General features: G+C 37.4%; 1 protein-coding gene across 1 annotated transcript; it reads left to right on the forward strand.

Moving 5' to 3' along the window:
• Window positions 1-5,026: 5,026 nt before the first annotated feature.
• On the forward strand, window positions 5,027-13,832 carry LOC100915226 (parvalbumin, thymic-like). Its single transcript, XM_003761465.3, has 5 exons — window positions 5,027-5,555; window positions 6,281-6,348; window positions 8,324-8,456; window positions 9,337-9,446; window positions 13,518-13,832. Exons 2-5 carry the CDS (start codon window positions 6,288-6,290, stop codon window positions 13,541-13,543), a joined length of 330 nt encoding a protein of 109 aa, XP_003761513.1. The 5' UTR covers window positions 5,027-5,555; window positions 6,281-6,287; the 3' UTR covers window positions 13,544-13,832.
• The last annotated feature ends 2,981 nt before the right edge of the window (window positions 13,833-16,813 follow it).

Here is a 16,813-nt window from a genome sequence, read left to right on the forward strand (position 1 = left end):
GTACCCACAAGCCCAAAGGGCTTTGCTAGTTCTGCTTTTTCACCTTCCCTGCCAGTAGGCATTAGGCATATATGGGGATTTTTTGCTGTTGTAAATGGTGATATTTCACTCCCTTTCTTTGATTTCCCTGGTAATCTTTGCCCTTGCATAATTTATTAAAGGGCACCCTGGGGAGTATGGAAAAAAAAAAAAAAAACAAGGTAGAGAGAACACTTGGCTGTAATGCAGAATAAATGCAGAACAAAAGTAAGTTATTTGTTGCTACCAGCTATACATGATGAGGCAGGAACATGGAAAAAAGTGAATGCTAATGAAGAAATCCAGTGAAGAGAAGTGGAGACTCTATTCTAAGACAATGGTTGCTTGAAGCTTTAGAGGTATAGGTTGTCCTGACCATATGTACCCCAACTTATGGGATCTTAGCACATCGGTACTTGGAGGAGGTCACAGTTTCTGGCGCACAGCAAGTACTTGATAAATGCTTGTCACCTTCTCAACAAGTGTGACCTTAGGATCATAGATTCAGAACCAAATAGGACCTTAGATGTCCTCTAGTCCAATACCTCTGTTTTATAGATGGTCAGAGAAGTTAAGTTAGTTTCTCAGGATCCTACAGGTAATGTGTAACAAAGGCAGGATATGAGTTAGACCCTTTGACTTCAAAGACAGTGTTCTTTCCACTCTATAATATTTCCACCTAGAGATGTGCTAACTTGTGAGAGAGTTAACAAGTTAATTGTGGGCTCATGGTAGAGGTATCATGAAGGAGCACAAGCATTCAAGAATCCCATATTAGGCAATTTATTACTCAGATATGCAAGCATGTGGTGCTCCAGCCCCATAGTCCCACAGACAAGTATGAACAGTAGCTCAGACATTTGGTGGGATACCTGCCCTTTCTAGTCTCTGGGAAGAAGCGGATATGATTGAGGTACTGAGAGGAAGATAACTGCACGAGGATTATAAATTAGGTGATTTATTATTCACAGATATCCAAGAATGCATCTCCTCAGCCCTTCAGTTCCATTGATACTGGCAGTGGCTCAGGCATATGATAGTTTGTATACTTTGGTCAAGAGCCCAGAACCTCTGGATCTGTTTGAAAATCCTAGACTCAAAGCTTATTTGTTTAAGACTCTCCTAAAGGTTAGGTTGGTTATTAAATGCTCCATAGCTGCATGAGGGCAAGAGTAGTGTCCAGCTTTGAGAGAGATGACAAGAGTCCTGATTCTCTACAGATCCCAGATGGTAGAGAAAGATGCTGAGAAGAAGCTAAAGTATAGAGGAAGTAGCAGCTCAATCATGTCAGCTTCTTCTCAGGGACCTGAAGAGAGTCTGGAACCAAGTATTTTCCCTCTCAAAGCTGGAAGATAGAAAGATCTCTCTTACTCCAAATTCTCACCAACTTTGTCCCTGTTGCAAGTGTGGAGCACTGAGTAATCAATTAAGGACAGTCCCATACAAATGGGCTTTGAGACAAGGGTGAAAATTAAATCCTTATGCACTGAATTAATATGTTGGCTGATAAAAATAAAGTCATCAGGGTGAGGGAGGGAGCTCTGGGCTATGGTTTTTAGTGGTTATCTCAAAGCTAGAATAGCTTTTTAGTGATCCAGGTGCCATATAAGTGTTTAATTTATTTGGAAGTGTTTAATTTAATTGAAATACACACAGTTCCATGTTTTGATTATCTGACTGCAAGCTGGAATTCAGGCATCTGGATTTAGCTTTTTCATTTCTGCCAGCTGTTCTCTTAAGCTTTTCTAATGACCCTTAATCTCTCAATGTTTACTGGCTATTTTCCTACAGCCTACAAATACACTCATGTCTCTCTCATCTTCAAAAAACACTTATTGATCCATCCTTCTCTTTTGAATTTTGTTCCATATATCTTCTGTCTTTTGTAGCTAAATCTGAGGTCATTACAATAGATACTTCCATGTTTTTCTTTTCACTAACTCCACTATAGTTCTGACTTCATTTATTCAACTAAAGCTCTCTCCAAAATTATTAGTAATCTCTAATTACCAAACCCAGTGTTTTCTCAGTTTTATCCTCCTTGAGTTCTTTATAATTTTTGACACTGTCAATCAACTTCTTTTTCTCGATTCTCTCTTCACTCCAGGTTTCTGTGATACTACTCTCTCTTGGTTCTCTTATCTATCTAACCACCCTTTCTCAGATTGTTTGCTGGATCTTTGTCATGCCCATTTACTATAGTTGTGGTACAGTGCTCTATCCTGGGTCTTCTTTCTTGGTGATCTCATCAGTTCCTATGGAATTAAATATCATCTCTACACTAAGGGTTCTCAAATGAAAGTCAATGCAAAATGTCCTCCTAACCTCCAGACTTGCATCTCAGCTGCTTAAGGGGATGTCCCAGAGATATTTTAAACTAGACATGTCTAAAACTGAACTCATTATTTCTTTCTTAATTTCCCCCCATTCCTAACTTTCCTGTTAATGTTGAAGGTCCCACCCCACTCCCCCCAACATCTTGCAATTTAGATGTGCTCCTTGCAGCCTCACTTTCTCTCATTCCTCATTCTCTCACTCACTCATCAAGGTCTATTGATTTTACTTTTGTCAAAACTCTTGCATACTTCTTCCTCTTCTTCTATGGCACTACTCTCACTCTGGTATAGGCCCTCATCACCTCATCCCTAGACAATTGCAATGACCTGCTGATTGGTATCTCTACCACAAACCTCTCCCTACTCCAGTCCATCCTCCATTTAACTATATTCCCAATCACAGGTCTGATCATGTCATACATACCCTCTCCCCCACCTCACACTCCTTCTTCATTCAATAAACTTGAATGGCTCCTTTCAGTTCCAGAATCACATATAAAAACCGCTGATGTTCAGAACCTGTTCTCCTTCCCTTTCCATTCTTCTTATACCTTCTACTCTCTCTATTTATTCTGCAACCCAGTGACACTGACTTCCTTGTTATTCCTCAAACAAGAAATCCCATTTCCATCCTTCAGGCATTTTCATTGGCTATCCCCCATGACTGGAGTTCTTTCTCTACTCATCTCTACCTTCCTTCAAATTCAGCTAAAATCTTATCTTCTACAGAAAGCCTTTCCTAATTCTCCTTAATTCTAGTGCCTTCCATCTGTTGTCTATCTCCAATTTATTCTGTATATACCTTGCTTGTATGAAGTTATTTGCATGCTGCCTCCTGATTATATTATGAGGTTGCCTTTCCTTGTATCCGTGGAACTTAGCACAGTATGTGGTTTATAGTCATTTTGTTGTTTAATTGTTTTCAGTGGTTTCTGACTCTTTGTGGCCCCATTTGCTGTTTTCTTCACAGAGCTCCTGGGGTGGTTTGCCATTTCCTTCTCCAGCTCATTTTACAAATGAGGAAACAGAGGCAAACATGGTGAAGTTTCACATATCTAGTGAGCATCTGAGACTGGATTTAAACTCAGGGCTTCCTGATTCCAAGGCTAGCCCTTTACCTACTTGTGCCTACTTAGCTGCTCCTGGCACTAGTCAGTGTTTAATAAATGTTTAATGACTGATGGACTGGTTGAAATGTTAACAATACTGACTGCCCTCCTGGGATGACTGGTAGAAGGTGGGGGAGGATCTAGGAAACAAAATTGGTAAACATTGAAAATAAATGGGAAATTGGTCAGAAAAGCCCCTTCATATTTTAAGATCGAGGTTTCACTTAGGCAGGAAGGAGCTCATGGGATCTCTCATGCCTTTACTTCTTAAAGTGGAGGTGCTGGGAAATGGGATAATCCTAGATCTGTAGCTAGAAGGGATTTCATAAACCATGTAGTCCTACCTTCATTTATTTTACTGCTATGCAGTCGTTTTTGGTAGTATCCAACTCTTTGTGACCTCATTTGGGACTTTCTTAGCAAAGATATTAGAGTGGTTTGCCATTTCCTTCTCCCTTATTTTGCAGATGAGGAAATTGAGGCACACAGGAATAAGGCACATAGCTACTAAATGTCTGAGCCCGAATTTGTGCTCAGGTCCTCTCAAGTCCCTGTGCTCCCTTACTTCCCAGATGGAGAATTTGAAACCCAGAGTTGTTAAGTGATTACATAGTAAGTAAATAGCAGAGTCAGATCCTTCGACTCTGAATCTAGTTCTTTCCACAACACTAAATTGTTAAGTCAAATGTTCCCTAAACTAGCAGGAAGAGAGAATAAAGAAGCTGTTTCCTCTTTTTCTTTTCAAGCAACCGAATTCAGATTGTTTCTATTCATTTCTTCTCAGTAAATTAAACTGAACATTGCAGGCCAAGATTCTTCCCTGACTTTTTTTCTCTGTGTACATCATCTACTCAGGATACTAACAAGTTATCACACTAAAAAAATTATCAAGTCTCATTGCAAGACTGGTTTGGTTCAGCTGATTCTCTAGTCCTGGGGTCTGGCCCAACAGACTTGTCTTTCTTCTTGGTCCTGAGCCTATGGAGAAGTCAAAAATTTCTGCTTAAATCATAAGAAATTCAATCTGGTGAAACCCTTTTCTTAGTTGTAGCTACTAATCTTGTTTCATTTGCAAATATCATATGTATTCTCTTGAGACAAAAATAGTTCGAGATGATTAGTTAGGCAAGTTCATCTGACACCAGCAGACTCCATCCCTGATACCCAGACTGAAAATCTGTATATGGTCTACAACTTAATGTGTATATAAGTAGGGACTAGGTCTTGAGGAGCAGCAAGGAAAGTTCACTGGTTCCCAATAACACTTCTTAATAGAGACAAGAACATCCTAAAGGTAAGTAGAACAAATTCTTCTGTAGGTTTGGAAAAAGGAACCTAACGCCAAACAAGCTTGCATAAACCCCAAATACTGAAGGAAATAATCTTTTATATTAAGCACAGCACAAAGAGGCAGAGGATTAAAAGTAGCCGTTGCTGGGTGACCTCTCTAAGGCATCAGGGACTAACTAGTAAGAGCAAGCGGTTGAGTTGCAGCTTAACTCCCAGATCACAAAGAGTTTGGGTGGAAAGGTGTCAGGACCACCCAACAAAACTCCTAACTTCTGTGCTGATTTACTCAGGATAGCACAGGTTGTGATTAGCCTTTCATGTCTGCTCTGGACTCACTGGCCCATGAGAGGGCAAAAGAAGGGGGTGGGGAGAACCCTAACTGGAGGGGGGAAAATAGGGAATGTGTTTGTTCATTAGGAAGTTTTCTGAGGCTGTAGGAGATTAAGACTGTAGCTGTTTCCAAGTGAGTGGCTTTTTGGATCAGGTTCTTGTTGGTGGGTCCGGTTGCCTGAGCTTGTTAACTCGGGATAGGCAAGAGTTTCTCTTTGCCACCTAAACGTGGAATACTTTGGAAGTCCTTGAAACTTTCCATTGGACAATTTTTTTCTGGGTTCTCAGGAAGAACAGATTGGCTTTGAGATCTGGCAGCTTTCTAAACCAAGGACTGGATTTGGTTTATCCCACCTTGGGAAGTGAGGAAAGGAACAAGGGGTTCCCTTGAATACTTTCCCCCATTCCCAAGCAAAGCTTCCTCATCAGGGGGCGGAGTGTTTGCATCCATTTAAAAGGATAACCAAGGAAAGTAAGTATGGCAAGTCATGGATGATTTTTTTCTTTAATACTGGGGACTTTTTTCATTGTCTATGAGTGTTGTAGAACAAGGGTTTTTAACCTGGGGCAAAAGGTTACCTTATTTCAGGGGGACTGTGAACTTGGTTGGATGGGAAAATTTATATTTTTATTTTAACTAACTTCTAAAAGAAATTTAGCATTTGCTTCAATCACTTAAAAATATTATTCTGATTTGGGGCTTATGGGCTCCACCAGATTGCCAAAGGGGTCTATGAAACAAAAAAGGCTAAGAACCCCTGCTGTAGCCCATCATTCACTCATCATCAAGACAAAAAGCACAGTGTGGTGGGGAAAGCCTGTTTGATTTCATTCTAGGTAGTCATTTTCTTTAACAAAATGCCATTCCCTTTCAATCACTGAAAGATACTTTTAAAACAGACTTTTCAGTGGTGTTGCTTTAGGGCTTATCTGGCTGATGAGCAGGATTGTTGCCCAAAAATATATTACTTGGATTATAAGTATTTCTTCAAATTCCTTAGTCACAGGTGAGGAAAATTCAAGTGATTTCTCATTCCCTGCCCAGATCCCAGGCAACTAATGTCTCCTTTTGACCTTTTTAGGTATCAATAGTTTGAAATATTCCAAGTCAAGAGGTTTCTACTAAAACCTCTACAAAAGAAAGACAGACCACAATTTCAAGGGCAAAGTAACTCTCTCTCAATTATTACTTTACAGCATCAAGATGAGCATGACAGATATCCTCTCCCCTAAGGACATCGAAGCAGCTCTGTCCAGCTGCAAAGGTGAGGAGCCCGATCTATTCCTGAGCTTTCAGCATCTTTTTCCTTTTAAAACTGCACTAGGCTGGGAGGAAGTCAGAACTGGAAGGCACAGTATTAGAAAGAGTCCCTAGATTCTCCAGGGGTCCTCAAACTACCCCAGATGCGGCAGCTGAGGACGATTATCCCCCTCACCCAGAGCACCTTTATTTAAAGGCCCACAAAACAAGTTTTTGTTTTTACTATAGTCTGGCCCTTCAACAGTCTGAGATTCAGTGAACTGGCCCCCTATTTAAAAAGTTTGAGGACCCCTGTAATATCTAAACCAAGATTCTAGCCCCAGCTATGGCACTAATGAGCATGTTCTGGAGCATATCACTTGATCTGTGTAATTTGACATTATTATTCTCACTCTTCATTCCAATCAAATGGTAGCTGTTTCTCAAACACAATATTCTATCTCTTGCCTTTGTCCAAATAGGTCTGCATTAGGTCCTTACTTCTGCATTTAAGGATCTCTGACTTCTCTCAAGCTATAGCATAGGTGCCAGCTCTTACATAAAGCTTTGTTGATTCCCCCAGTTATGAGAACTCCTTCTCCTCTGAAATCTCCTTATACATACTTTACATTTACTTAATTGTAAATTAAGTAAATTCCACCTTCTTGGTGGAAAGTAAACTGCACAAGATGGGGGTCTTTTTTTGTTTTTGTTTTTAACTTTGTATCCCCAGTGCCTATCATAGTGTTTTGCAACTAGTAGGCACTTAAAGCACTTAACACAGTGTCTGGCACATAGTAAATGCTTAATAAATACCTATTCTTTTCTTTTTCCAATCTAATCCATTTTAAAACTAATGTTTATTAAGTGCTTTACAAATAATATCTCATTTATAAATAAAGTACTATACAAATAATTGTATAAATGCACAAATAATTGCATTTACAAATAATATCAATATCATTGAATGGGATTGGATTGAATTTATTAAGAATTCTCTAGACTTTAGTTTCCACCTTTGTAACATGAAAAAATTGTGCTAAATAATCTCTAAGCTTCCTTTCAGTTTTAAGAGAATGAAATACAGGTTAACGACCAGGATAATGATAATGTCAATGACTAGAGAACTAAAGCTTTTTTTCTTGGTTCCAATGTACTTTCTACTAAAATTCATGGACTCTCAGAGAGCAAAGAATATTCTTATAAATCCTGCTATGCCTTGAATGCTGAGTGAATGCCCTACTCACTGAGCTCATTTGAGAAGATCTACTTGAGAACAAAAGCAAATGCAGTGCTGCTAGTAAGCAAAGAAAAACACTGCAAAGTTGTTGCCTTGGTACTTGGTGCTGTCCAATAACTAGCACTGAACTTAAAATGCAATGAAGTGCTTCTTTTTGGTATCATCCAGCTATCTTTGGATGATAAACATCGTGAGTGCCACTGATAATCAGAAATGCCAATCAAGGACTTGGCTGGAACTCATATCCATGCACAGATCTTTTTAGCTGTTTATAATGTGATATTCTGGCTTTTTTTTTTAATATACCAGATATGTCATTTTATTTATAGAGGGAACTCCCAGGGAAGAAAATGCAGATCAACACCTGCTCTATAATTAAGAGTCTTAGAGAGTTTCCTAGGGTTTTTAAGAGATTAAGTGATGTATTCTGGGTTCTACAGCTAATATATGTCAGAGGGAAGACTTAAACCAAGTATGATTTCAGTCCTCTACCAGATAAAATTCTGGTATTCTAGTTTGTTTCCTCCTAATAAATATGTACTAGGAATAATATGAAAATCTTGATCTTGCCTACACCAAAAATTTCATACACTTACTAGTAGTGTGACTCTTACTGAATCACTTAACCTTTCTAATGTCTCCTTTTCATTGTCTGTAAAAATTTAATTATAGAAGGCCACAATCTTTGACTTAGAAACCTTGAATTTTAAGTTATTTTTAAAAATATATCTAAAATCACAAGGATCTCTGCTTCTTTCAGCTGCTGGCAGCTTTGACTATAAGATCTTCTTCTCCAAGGTTGGCTTATCTGGCAAGACTCCTGAGCAGGTCAAGAAAGTTTTCAGTATCCTTGACCAGGACAAAAGTGGCTTCCTAGAAGAAGATGAACTCCAGTAAGGGTGCCCTTGTTCCTTGTATTAATATGAAAAATCTAAGTAAAATGCTAAGTCATATAGTATGGTAAGGAAGGGTAATGGATTTGGAAGCAGTTGATCTGAGTTCAAATCCCAACTTTGCTATCACTAACTGTGATCTTGGGCAAGTCATTTAACAGTTGGAACTCTTATCTATAACCTGAGAGATGGCCTCTTAGAAAGGGATTTTTAATACAAGTTTTATAAACCTGAATTTAAAAAAATTTAGATAAGTATATTTCAATATACTTGATTTCCTTTGTAATACTTACATTTTATTTTTTATTCATTTTATTTTATTCATTTATTTTTTATATATTTTATATTTTATTCATTTAAAAACATTGTTCTGAGAAGAGTTCCATAGGTTTCTTGACACTGCCCAAGAGCTTCAGGACACAAAAAAGCTGAAGATCCCCTGTTCCAAGGTCTCTTTCACCTCTATAGCTATAATCTTATTATCCTAAACTAAGGACTGCTGGGTGATATTTCTGTGAAGAACACAGCCCCCAGAACAGAATCTCTTTTATTTACTCAACACATTGCCCATATTCTAAGGTTTTTTGTTTTGTTTTGTTAGATAAGTTTTTTTTTTAATTTGTTTGTTTATTACGCCTTACTTTGATGGTCACAGGCTTACATTTATATTGTTGGAAAACTTATTTCAGTTTTTGAATTTTAGCATGGTTTTCCAAGGAATAATGTTTAGGCCATGCCAAAATGGCCAAATATAAGCTGAACTGGATAGAGGACCACATTTGTGTGCCTATGAAGACCAAAGTGTGTATTCTTTTAAAAACTATATGTGAATCTTGAACAAGAAATAAATGATATAACATGACATCACTTATCAACCTAGGAACTTCCTGCAGAACTTCGCCCCAGGTGCCCGAACTCTGACACCTGATGAGACCAAGATTTTTCTCACAGCTGGAGATTCTGATGGTGATGGCAAAATTGGAGTGGATGGTGAGTTTTACCAAAGGTTTCTCTAGAAGCTAACCCATATTGGATGTTTAGTGATCTAAAATACTGAACTATAGATTGCACATTTAAAACTAATTTTAAAAAACCTGTGATAACAATAAGACAATTTTTTCCCATATTTTTCCATACTCATGGAATTCATGATGATATCCATAAAATGCATAGTGTCCAGTGCTACGGTTTATGTGGTTTTAAAAAATGTTTACACAAATAAAGGTAGACTTATTGCTGCAGCAAGGTACTATAGTATGACTAGAGTAGGGAAGACCTGAGTTTCAAAATCAATATTGGACACTCACTATTGGGTAAATCAACTTCTGCCTGCCTCAGCTTTGTCATCTGTAAAATGGAGATAATGATAGCACTTACCTCCTGGGGCTGTAATGAGGTTAAAATGAAATAATATTTGGAAAGTGCTTGGGAAAATAAGTGACTTGACCCTGTTTGCCTCAGTAAAATGAGAAATGGCAAACCACTCTATATTTTTGCCAAGAAAGTCTCAGGTAGGATCACAAAGAGTCAGACATGATTGAAAATGATTGAACAACAAAATGCATAGTGCTTTAAGATTTTTAAGGCACTTTCCAAATATCATGGTGAACTCCATGAGTATGGAAAAGTATTCCCCAGAAGCAAGGATAAAGAACCTTAGGTCTGCATGTGAGCAATCAGGCTAATAAACAAATACAGGATAGGCTTTATTTTTACCTGGTGAAAAATACAAAGTACAAAAGAGTTGTACTTGATCACAACACCTGGTCACATACACAGCAGGAGCTAAATAAATGCCTGTTGGATTGGTTGTGCCCATAAGTGTTAAGAAAATTCTTCTTCTTTCACCAAAGGTCTTGTCTGTCTCCCCAGAGTATCCCCTTAGGTTGAAGTCTCCCAGCCACCCAAGAGGAAGTTTTTGAGATCAGCAGAATTTATCCTTCTATCCACTGTGACTCTAGCTATTCTTATTATTACAAATTCTATTTGTCCACAGAGTAGGGCCTCCCTTTCCTTAAATTCTTATGGATTCATAATAATTTGTCAGTCTGATATACCAGACCATGGCAGAGAACTAAAAAGACTAAGTATTTGGTGCTACCCTATCAGCCCAAAACTCATTAAATACTGCTCTGTTTCAGCCAAAGAAAAATTATTTTATCACTTTGTACTTATAATACCCCAATATCCCAAGGAATTCAATGCATTCTACTTTTGTGACCACTTCATTCATCCATGACAAGTCTTGGGAAATGGGAATAGCAAGTAGAGAAGGGAGGGATTGACAACCATTTTTCAGATTGCTAAAAGGAGATAGATGAGTATAGCACTTGTCTCTCAGGGCTTGCTTCCTCTTTTTTTTCTCTCTCATCCCTCTTCCATAGTCCAGACTACTAGTATCTCTACATAGCAGTTAAAAATGCAAGATTTTCCATCCAGATCAGTTTAAGCTGTGGTCCTGATGACCATCAAGCAATCCTAGATACCAATGATGATCTTGTATAGATGAAGTCCTAATGCATGGGTCAAAATACCATAACTGGTAAATACCATCACTAATCAACTCTGTAACTTTGGACAAATTGCATGGGTTCTCTGGTTGTCAGATTTGTAAACTGTAAAATTAAGGTCACAGACCTGGGTTCAAATCCATCCTCAAGCACTCGCTATCTTTGTGAACCTGGTCCGTCACTTAACTTTTGTCTTTTTCAATTTCTTCAATTATTAAATGATGGTAATAATAATATTTAACTTCCAAGGCTGCTGTGAGGGGGAAAAATGAGTCCAGTTGCATATTTAACTGCAAGCATTTATTTGCCCTTCATTCTTGAAGAGGACCATGTTATCAGGGAAGTGATGCCTTGACCTGCAAGTTTGTTAGATTTAAATGAAGTCACCAGACTCACTTTATTTTCTGGAGCCATTCGGGTCCAGTGACAAGATATAGATCAAGATGACTGGAGATGGCCCTGGTTGTAGGGGGAGATCTTGGTCTTTATAAGTTAAGATCTTTAACTTAAACTTTAACTCAGTTTGACTGAGACCACATCCATACCGTGATTAAGGCTAGTGATTGAAACAAAGAATGGTCTGTTTTACTTAGTAAAAATAAGTCAATAAAAAAATCCAACATCGAAGGGAAGGAACTTCAAAGTTTTTGGACAAAACATGTAAGTATAAATATTAGGTGCTTACTAAATGCTTTTTTCCTTCCTCTCTTCTTTTCTCCTTTCCTTCCTTCCTTCCTTTCCTCCCTCCCTCCCTTCCTCTTTTCTTCCCTCTTTCCCTCCCTCCTTCCCCTCTCCTTCCTTCCCTCCCTTCTTTCCTTCCTTCCTTCCTTTCTCCTTCCTTTCGTTACTCCCTTCCTTCCCTCCCTCTCTCCTTCCTTCCTTCCCTTTCTGCCTCCCTCCTTCTTTCCTCCCTTTCTTCTCCTTCTTTCATTCCCTACCCCCTTCTTTTCTTCTCTTTTCCTTTCTACCTTCTTTCCCTTCTCCCTCCTTTCTTCCCTCCCTCTTTCTTCCTTTCTTGCCCTGCATCCTTTCCTCCTTCCTTCTTTTCTCTTTTCTTTTCATCCTTTCTTTCTTTCATTCCTCCCTCCCTTCTTTCCTTTGTGTCTGCCTACCATCCAGCTGCCCCTGAATCTTGGTTAAAAGACTACTTCGCTCCTCATTCCCCCTACTTCATTGAGAAAGCAAGTAATTCAATATAAGTTATACATGTGTAATGACATCATGTATACTGTTCCACATCCATGGTCTCCCCAACTCTGCAAAGAAAGGAAGGGTATTAAAGAATAGTTTTTCAAAAGGATTCCATGTTTTATTCTAATCCCTTCCCCGGGTCCTTTGCCTAGACTGAGAATCTAGACAGTCAGAATTTAAAATGTAACCGAATTTAAAATGTAGCAACATCATCCACAAAAAGAATCTAGGCATATCTAAGGCTGGAGTCCTATCCTGTGGTGCCCAGCTCAATGTTCTTTTTGCTACATTACAGCCTTCAGTTAGTAGAGATTAAGTAATGGTCTCATTACCCTGTCTGCCTTTCCCCACTCTACATCAATTCTCTTTCCAGGGGATGATGTTTAGATATTAAACTGGGAAGGCATTATCAGGAAGAAGAGACAAGAATCAGCCAGACTGGGAAATTTCTCCCACACCTTTATTAGCACAAAAGTAGGGCATCCAACAGAATGTTCTGGGGGTGATGCAGCTAAAAACTGTGTTTGTCCCAGCTAAACTGGGACAGGTGTCAACGCAGTGCAACACATATTCTAATCTTAGCCAGACTTTGAGGGGAGAGGGTTATGCTGCTATGGGGAATGTACTTTAGAAGTAACTCTAATGTCTCTAATTTATTAGCTCCAAGTAGGGTGTTGAATTATATAAAGCTCAGCTGGCTTCCGCTTTATGGCGTGTTGGTGTGTGGAATAAGTCCTGGCTTGTGGTAAATCAGGAGAATAGAGTTATGTCCCCTTACTGTTCTGTCTGTGCAAGTCTTTGGGTCTCCTTATCCTTATCTATAAAGGGAAATGGTTGAATAAGAAGATTTTGGGGGTTTTCACATTCTACAATTCTGAGTCTCCCCTGTGCAGTCTGGTTCCCTTTGCCAAAACAGTTTAATGTGATGGCAGACATAGGAGGCTCCATCTGAATATGTACCTTTTCTAAAGTACTTGACTACTGTAGGCAATATATTTTTACAAGATATTTCTTGCCACATTTTGAAAGTCTAAGTTTAAAGTAGTTTAAAGTCCACCTTCTTAAACTGTGGCTTGTGATGCAGTATGAGATTTTATAACTGTATGTGGGGGTCATGAAATTATGATTTATTATCATATATAGATTGGTTAATAGCAACTTGTCAAATGAATGGAATTCCATGGATTCCATTTCTTTTAGTTCTAAATTATGCTTCTACAAAGACTGTTCACCAAAGTTTTTGTTTCTTTTTCCTTTTTTTATCAAAGTCTCTGAATTCCTCTTGTGTGTTTCTTCCTTTCCAAGGCTTCTAGCAGCTACTCTTAACATCAAGTTATTAATTTTCTTCTTTCTTTGACAGAATTCCAAAGTATGGCGAAGTCATAAATGGCATTAGACCAAAAGGCAACATATGGACTGACTTCAAATTTTCCTCCATTAAGCACCTCCTTGGCACATCTTAGTACATTTTTGTATTTGTCATATGCCATTCGTAAAATGGCTGTGTGTTGTTAATTCACAAATGCAATTGTTTTCAAGATCTTGCAATGTACAGGTATTTGGGTCATGTGGTGTTGTATCTAAATAAGGGCACAGACAGCAGCATAACTGTGATCAGTCACACTGTTAAAGCTGTAGCTGGGATAAGGGTAAAGCAAACAATAAAAAAAAATCTGTGAAAAAATTCTCCCTTGTTTCTATTCCATCCCTTGTAGGGATGTCTTTTAAGGTCATGCTATTGGTATCTTTAACCTGCTTTGTCTTGATTGATGATGGAAACTTTTGGTTCTACTTGATTTACACAATACAGAGATAAGAAGAAAACTAAAAATGCCATGGGCTTCCTTCCATCCCACCCATATTTATTTAAAAGGAAACCCTACAAAACATAAAGGAGTTTACTCTTAAACATTTAAAAATTAATATGGGCTATTGTTCTGACATAATTCAATATCCACTTTTCTGTATAATAGTTTTCCAATATGAATAACTTTTGATAGCCTCTTGTTTAATCATTGGGTTGTGAGCTGAACTTTCTACTGCTTTTCTCTATTGGTGTCTATATTGGACTATTCTTGAGTGGGTATCTCCACTGATGGGTTCTCTGCAACTTTCTGCTTGTTTTTTCTCCTGCTGCCACCTTCTGGTCTTTAGTTAAAAATGTTTTTCTCTGTGGGAAGGAAGATGTATTTGTCTTTTTTTTTTTTTTTTTTTTTTTTTTAAAGTAAACCCCAAGCAATTTTCTACCCCACTTCCATCTTTGATATAGAATCCAACCAATTATCTGGTTAAAGAGAGTCTTGGGTGCTAAAGTCTTTCAATTTCATAATTTCTGCCTCAGCCTGTCTCTATCTGAATCCAGTTAATTCTTTAGAATGAAAAAATTCTTTTGAATTTATTTCTACTTCCTTGAAGCCAATTATGGTCTATACAACTTCAGGAATTATAATAAAAGGAAATAGGTGGAATTGGCAACACTTGTTCTGCTTCTGGGTAAGTAATAGTCATTATCCTCTTTATTCTCTTGCAATAACTGGAACTGAATTTGTGGGAAGATTTCTTATCCAAAGGAAAGAATCTCTCCTGCTCTCATTTGTCACAATCTTTTGTTTATATTTTCATTTAATAATAGTATCTAAATTGACAACTCTAGTCTGATTATTGCTTCCACAAATTGGAAAGTGAATCTTATTCAGATTTTTACCCATTCTTCAAGATTGATATTTCTTAGAAAAGATAACATATTATTTATATCACACTACTATGAAGAAGGCAGTTGATCTATTCAGCAGGTATAGGAGTATGAATGATCCAGACTCAGATTTAGACTTCAGCTCAATATAATCCTGTATTAGCACAAATATAAATTATGTTTGATTTTCCTCTATACTTTGATTTCCAGGAAGAAGTCCTTTTCACTTCTTTTCCAGAACATGTTGTTCTTCATTGGGCTGAATGTGTCATTTCTTCTGTATTGACCAGGAAGAATATAGAGAACATTATTTACTGCTTTATCTACTCACTTCACAATTCACATGCTTAGCACTCTAATGTGCATGTAATTGAAACATAATAAATATTTGTGGAATCATAAAATTTTAGGGTGAGATAGATTCAACAATTTATTTGAGAAACTTTTAAGTGCCAATTATATACAGAACATTTTATAAGGGAGATACAAAGATAAATAAAAGACTCTCTTATTCAAGGAATTTGTGATCTTGTAGGAGGTGATAAAATATGTAGAAGGTTAAACAGGATACAAAATAGAATACTTATGAGTACATGAGCATAATACAAACTTCTGTGAGACTAAATGAGAGAGAAATTACTTTTAGTTAAATTAGATCAAGGAAGTTCTCATGAAGTAGCTAACATTTGAGTCAAGAAGAATGCATAAATGAGTGAATAAATGAATATGGCAACAAGAAAGGTAAGTTCTTTGTTTTATATCAGTCATTGTCATATATTCCCACTGATAGCCCCTCTGTTTAAAGTTTCTCTTCCTGTGCTAATATATAACACACAATTCATTCATTCAACAAACCATTAAGTGCTTATTATATGCATAAGGCACTATACTGAGTTCTGGGGATGCCAGGACAAAAATAAAGCTCTCCCAATTCTGAAGGAGCTTACTTTGTACTAAGAGTATGGAGATACACCGAATGTACACAAATAAATATAATACTAAAAAAATTAAGAAGAGGGGAGAGGAAGAAAACAAGTTAGCATTTATTAAGTGCCTGTTATGTTCTGAGAACTATTGCTAAGTACTTGTAAAGACACAACTTTGGTAGGAGAACAAATTATCCTACCAGTTGTTCCAATTAGAAGGAGCTTGAACCATTCTGCCCTGATATGCCAATTATAGGGCTGCAGATCCTCTGAGAAAATATTGAGATACCAAAGAAAGAAGTACCATCTTGATTAGTAATAGGTTTCATTAGGGTTAATCGGTTAATCTGGGGAATTTACTAATGAGAACCAGTCCTTGGCAGCAGGAAGGCAGAATGGTAGATCAATGGGGAACCATTTTGAGCAGGAGTGACATGTCAAACTTATGTTTTAGGAAGACTATTTAAACAGCTGTGTAAAGCTAATTGTACAATATTTCACAGTCTGATTCTTTTTGTACAGCAAAATAACGTTTTGGTCATGTATACTTATTGTGTATCTAATTTATATTTTAATATATTTAACATCTACTGGTCATCCTGCCATCTAGGGGAGGGGGTGGGGGGGTAAGAGGTAAAAAATTGGAACAAGAGGTTTGGCAATTGTTAATGCTGTAAAGTTACCCATGCATATATCCTGTAAATAAAAGGCTATTAAATTTAAAAAAAAAGATAATAATAAAAAAAAAGAAGATAAGTGACTTGAAGGCAGGATTTGAATCCTAAAATTCTTAAATCCAGGTTCAGCACATTTTTGGTTTTTCATTTTATTCTTAACTTAACTTAAAACAAACCTTTGTATAAAAAGAAGATAAGTGACTTGAAGGCAGGATTTGAATCCTAAAATTCTTAAATCCAGGTTCAGCACATTTTTGGTTTTTCATTTTATTCTTAACTTAAAACAAACCTTTGTATAACATGGTATAATAGCAAAAAAGATGATTGTATATGAAATTGCAAATCTGTTATGCATATCTTG

This window comes from Sarcophilus harrisii, chromosome 1 (genome assembly GCF_902635505.1).
Source record: "Sarcophilus harrisii chromosome 1, mSarHar1.11, whole genome shotgun sequence".
Taxonomy (NCBI): Eukaryota; Metazoa; Chordata; class Mammalia; order Dasyuromorphia; family Dasyuridae; genus Sarcophilus; species Sarcophilus harrisii.

Excerpts from the sequence above, each read along its gene's own strand:
- LOC100915226 (XM_003761465.3), top strand. The coding sequence starts at position 6,288 with ATGAGCATGACAGATATCCTCTCCCCTAAGGACATCGAAGCAGCTCTG. Across the intron at positions 6,349-8,323 it reads AGCTCTGTCCAGCTGCAAAG|CTGCTGGCAGCTTTGACTAT; the intron begins GTGAGGAGCCCG and ends TGCTTCTTTCAG. Across the intron at positions 9,447-13,517 it reads TGGCAAAATTGGAGTGGATG|AATTCCAAAGTATGGCGAAG; the intron begins GTGAGTTTTACC and ends TTTCTTTGACAG.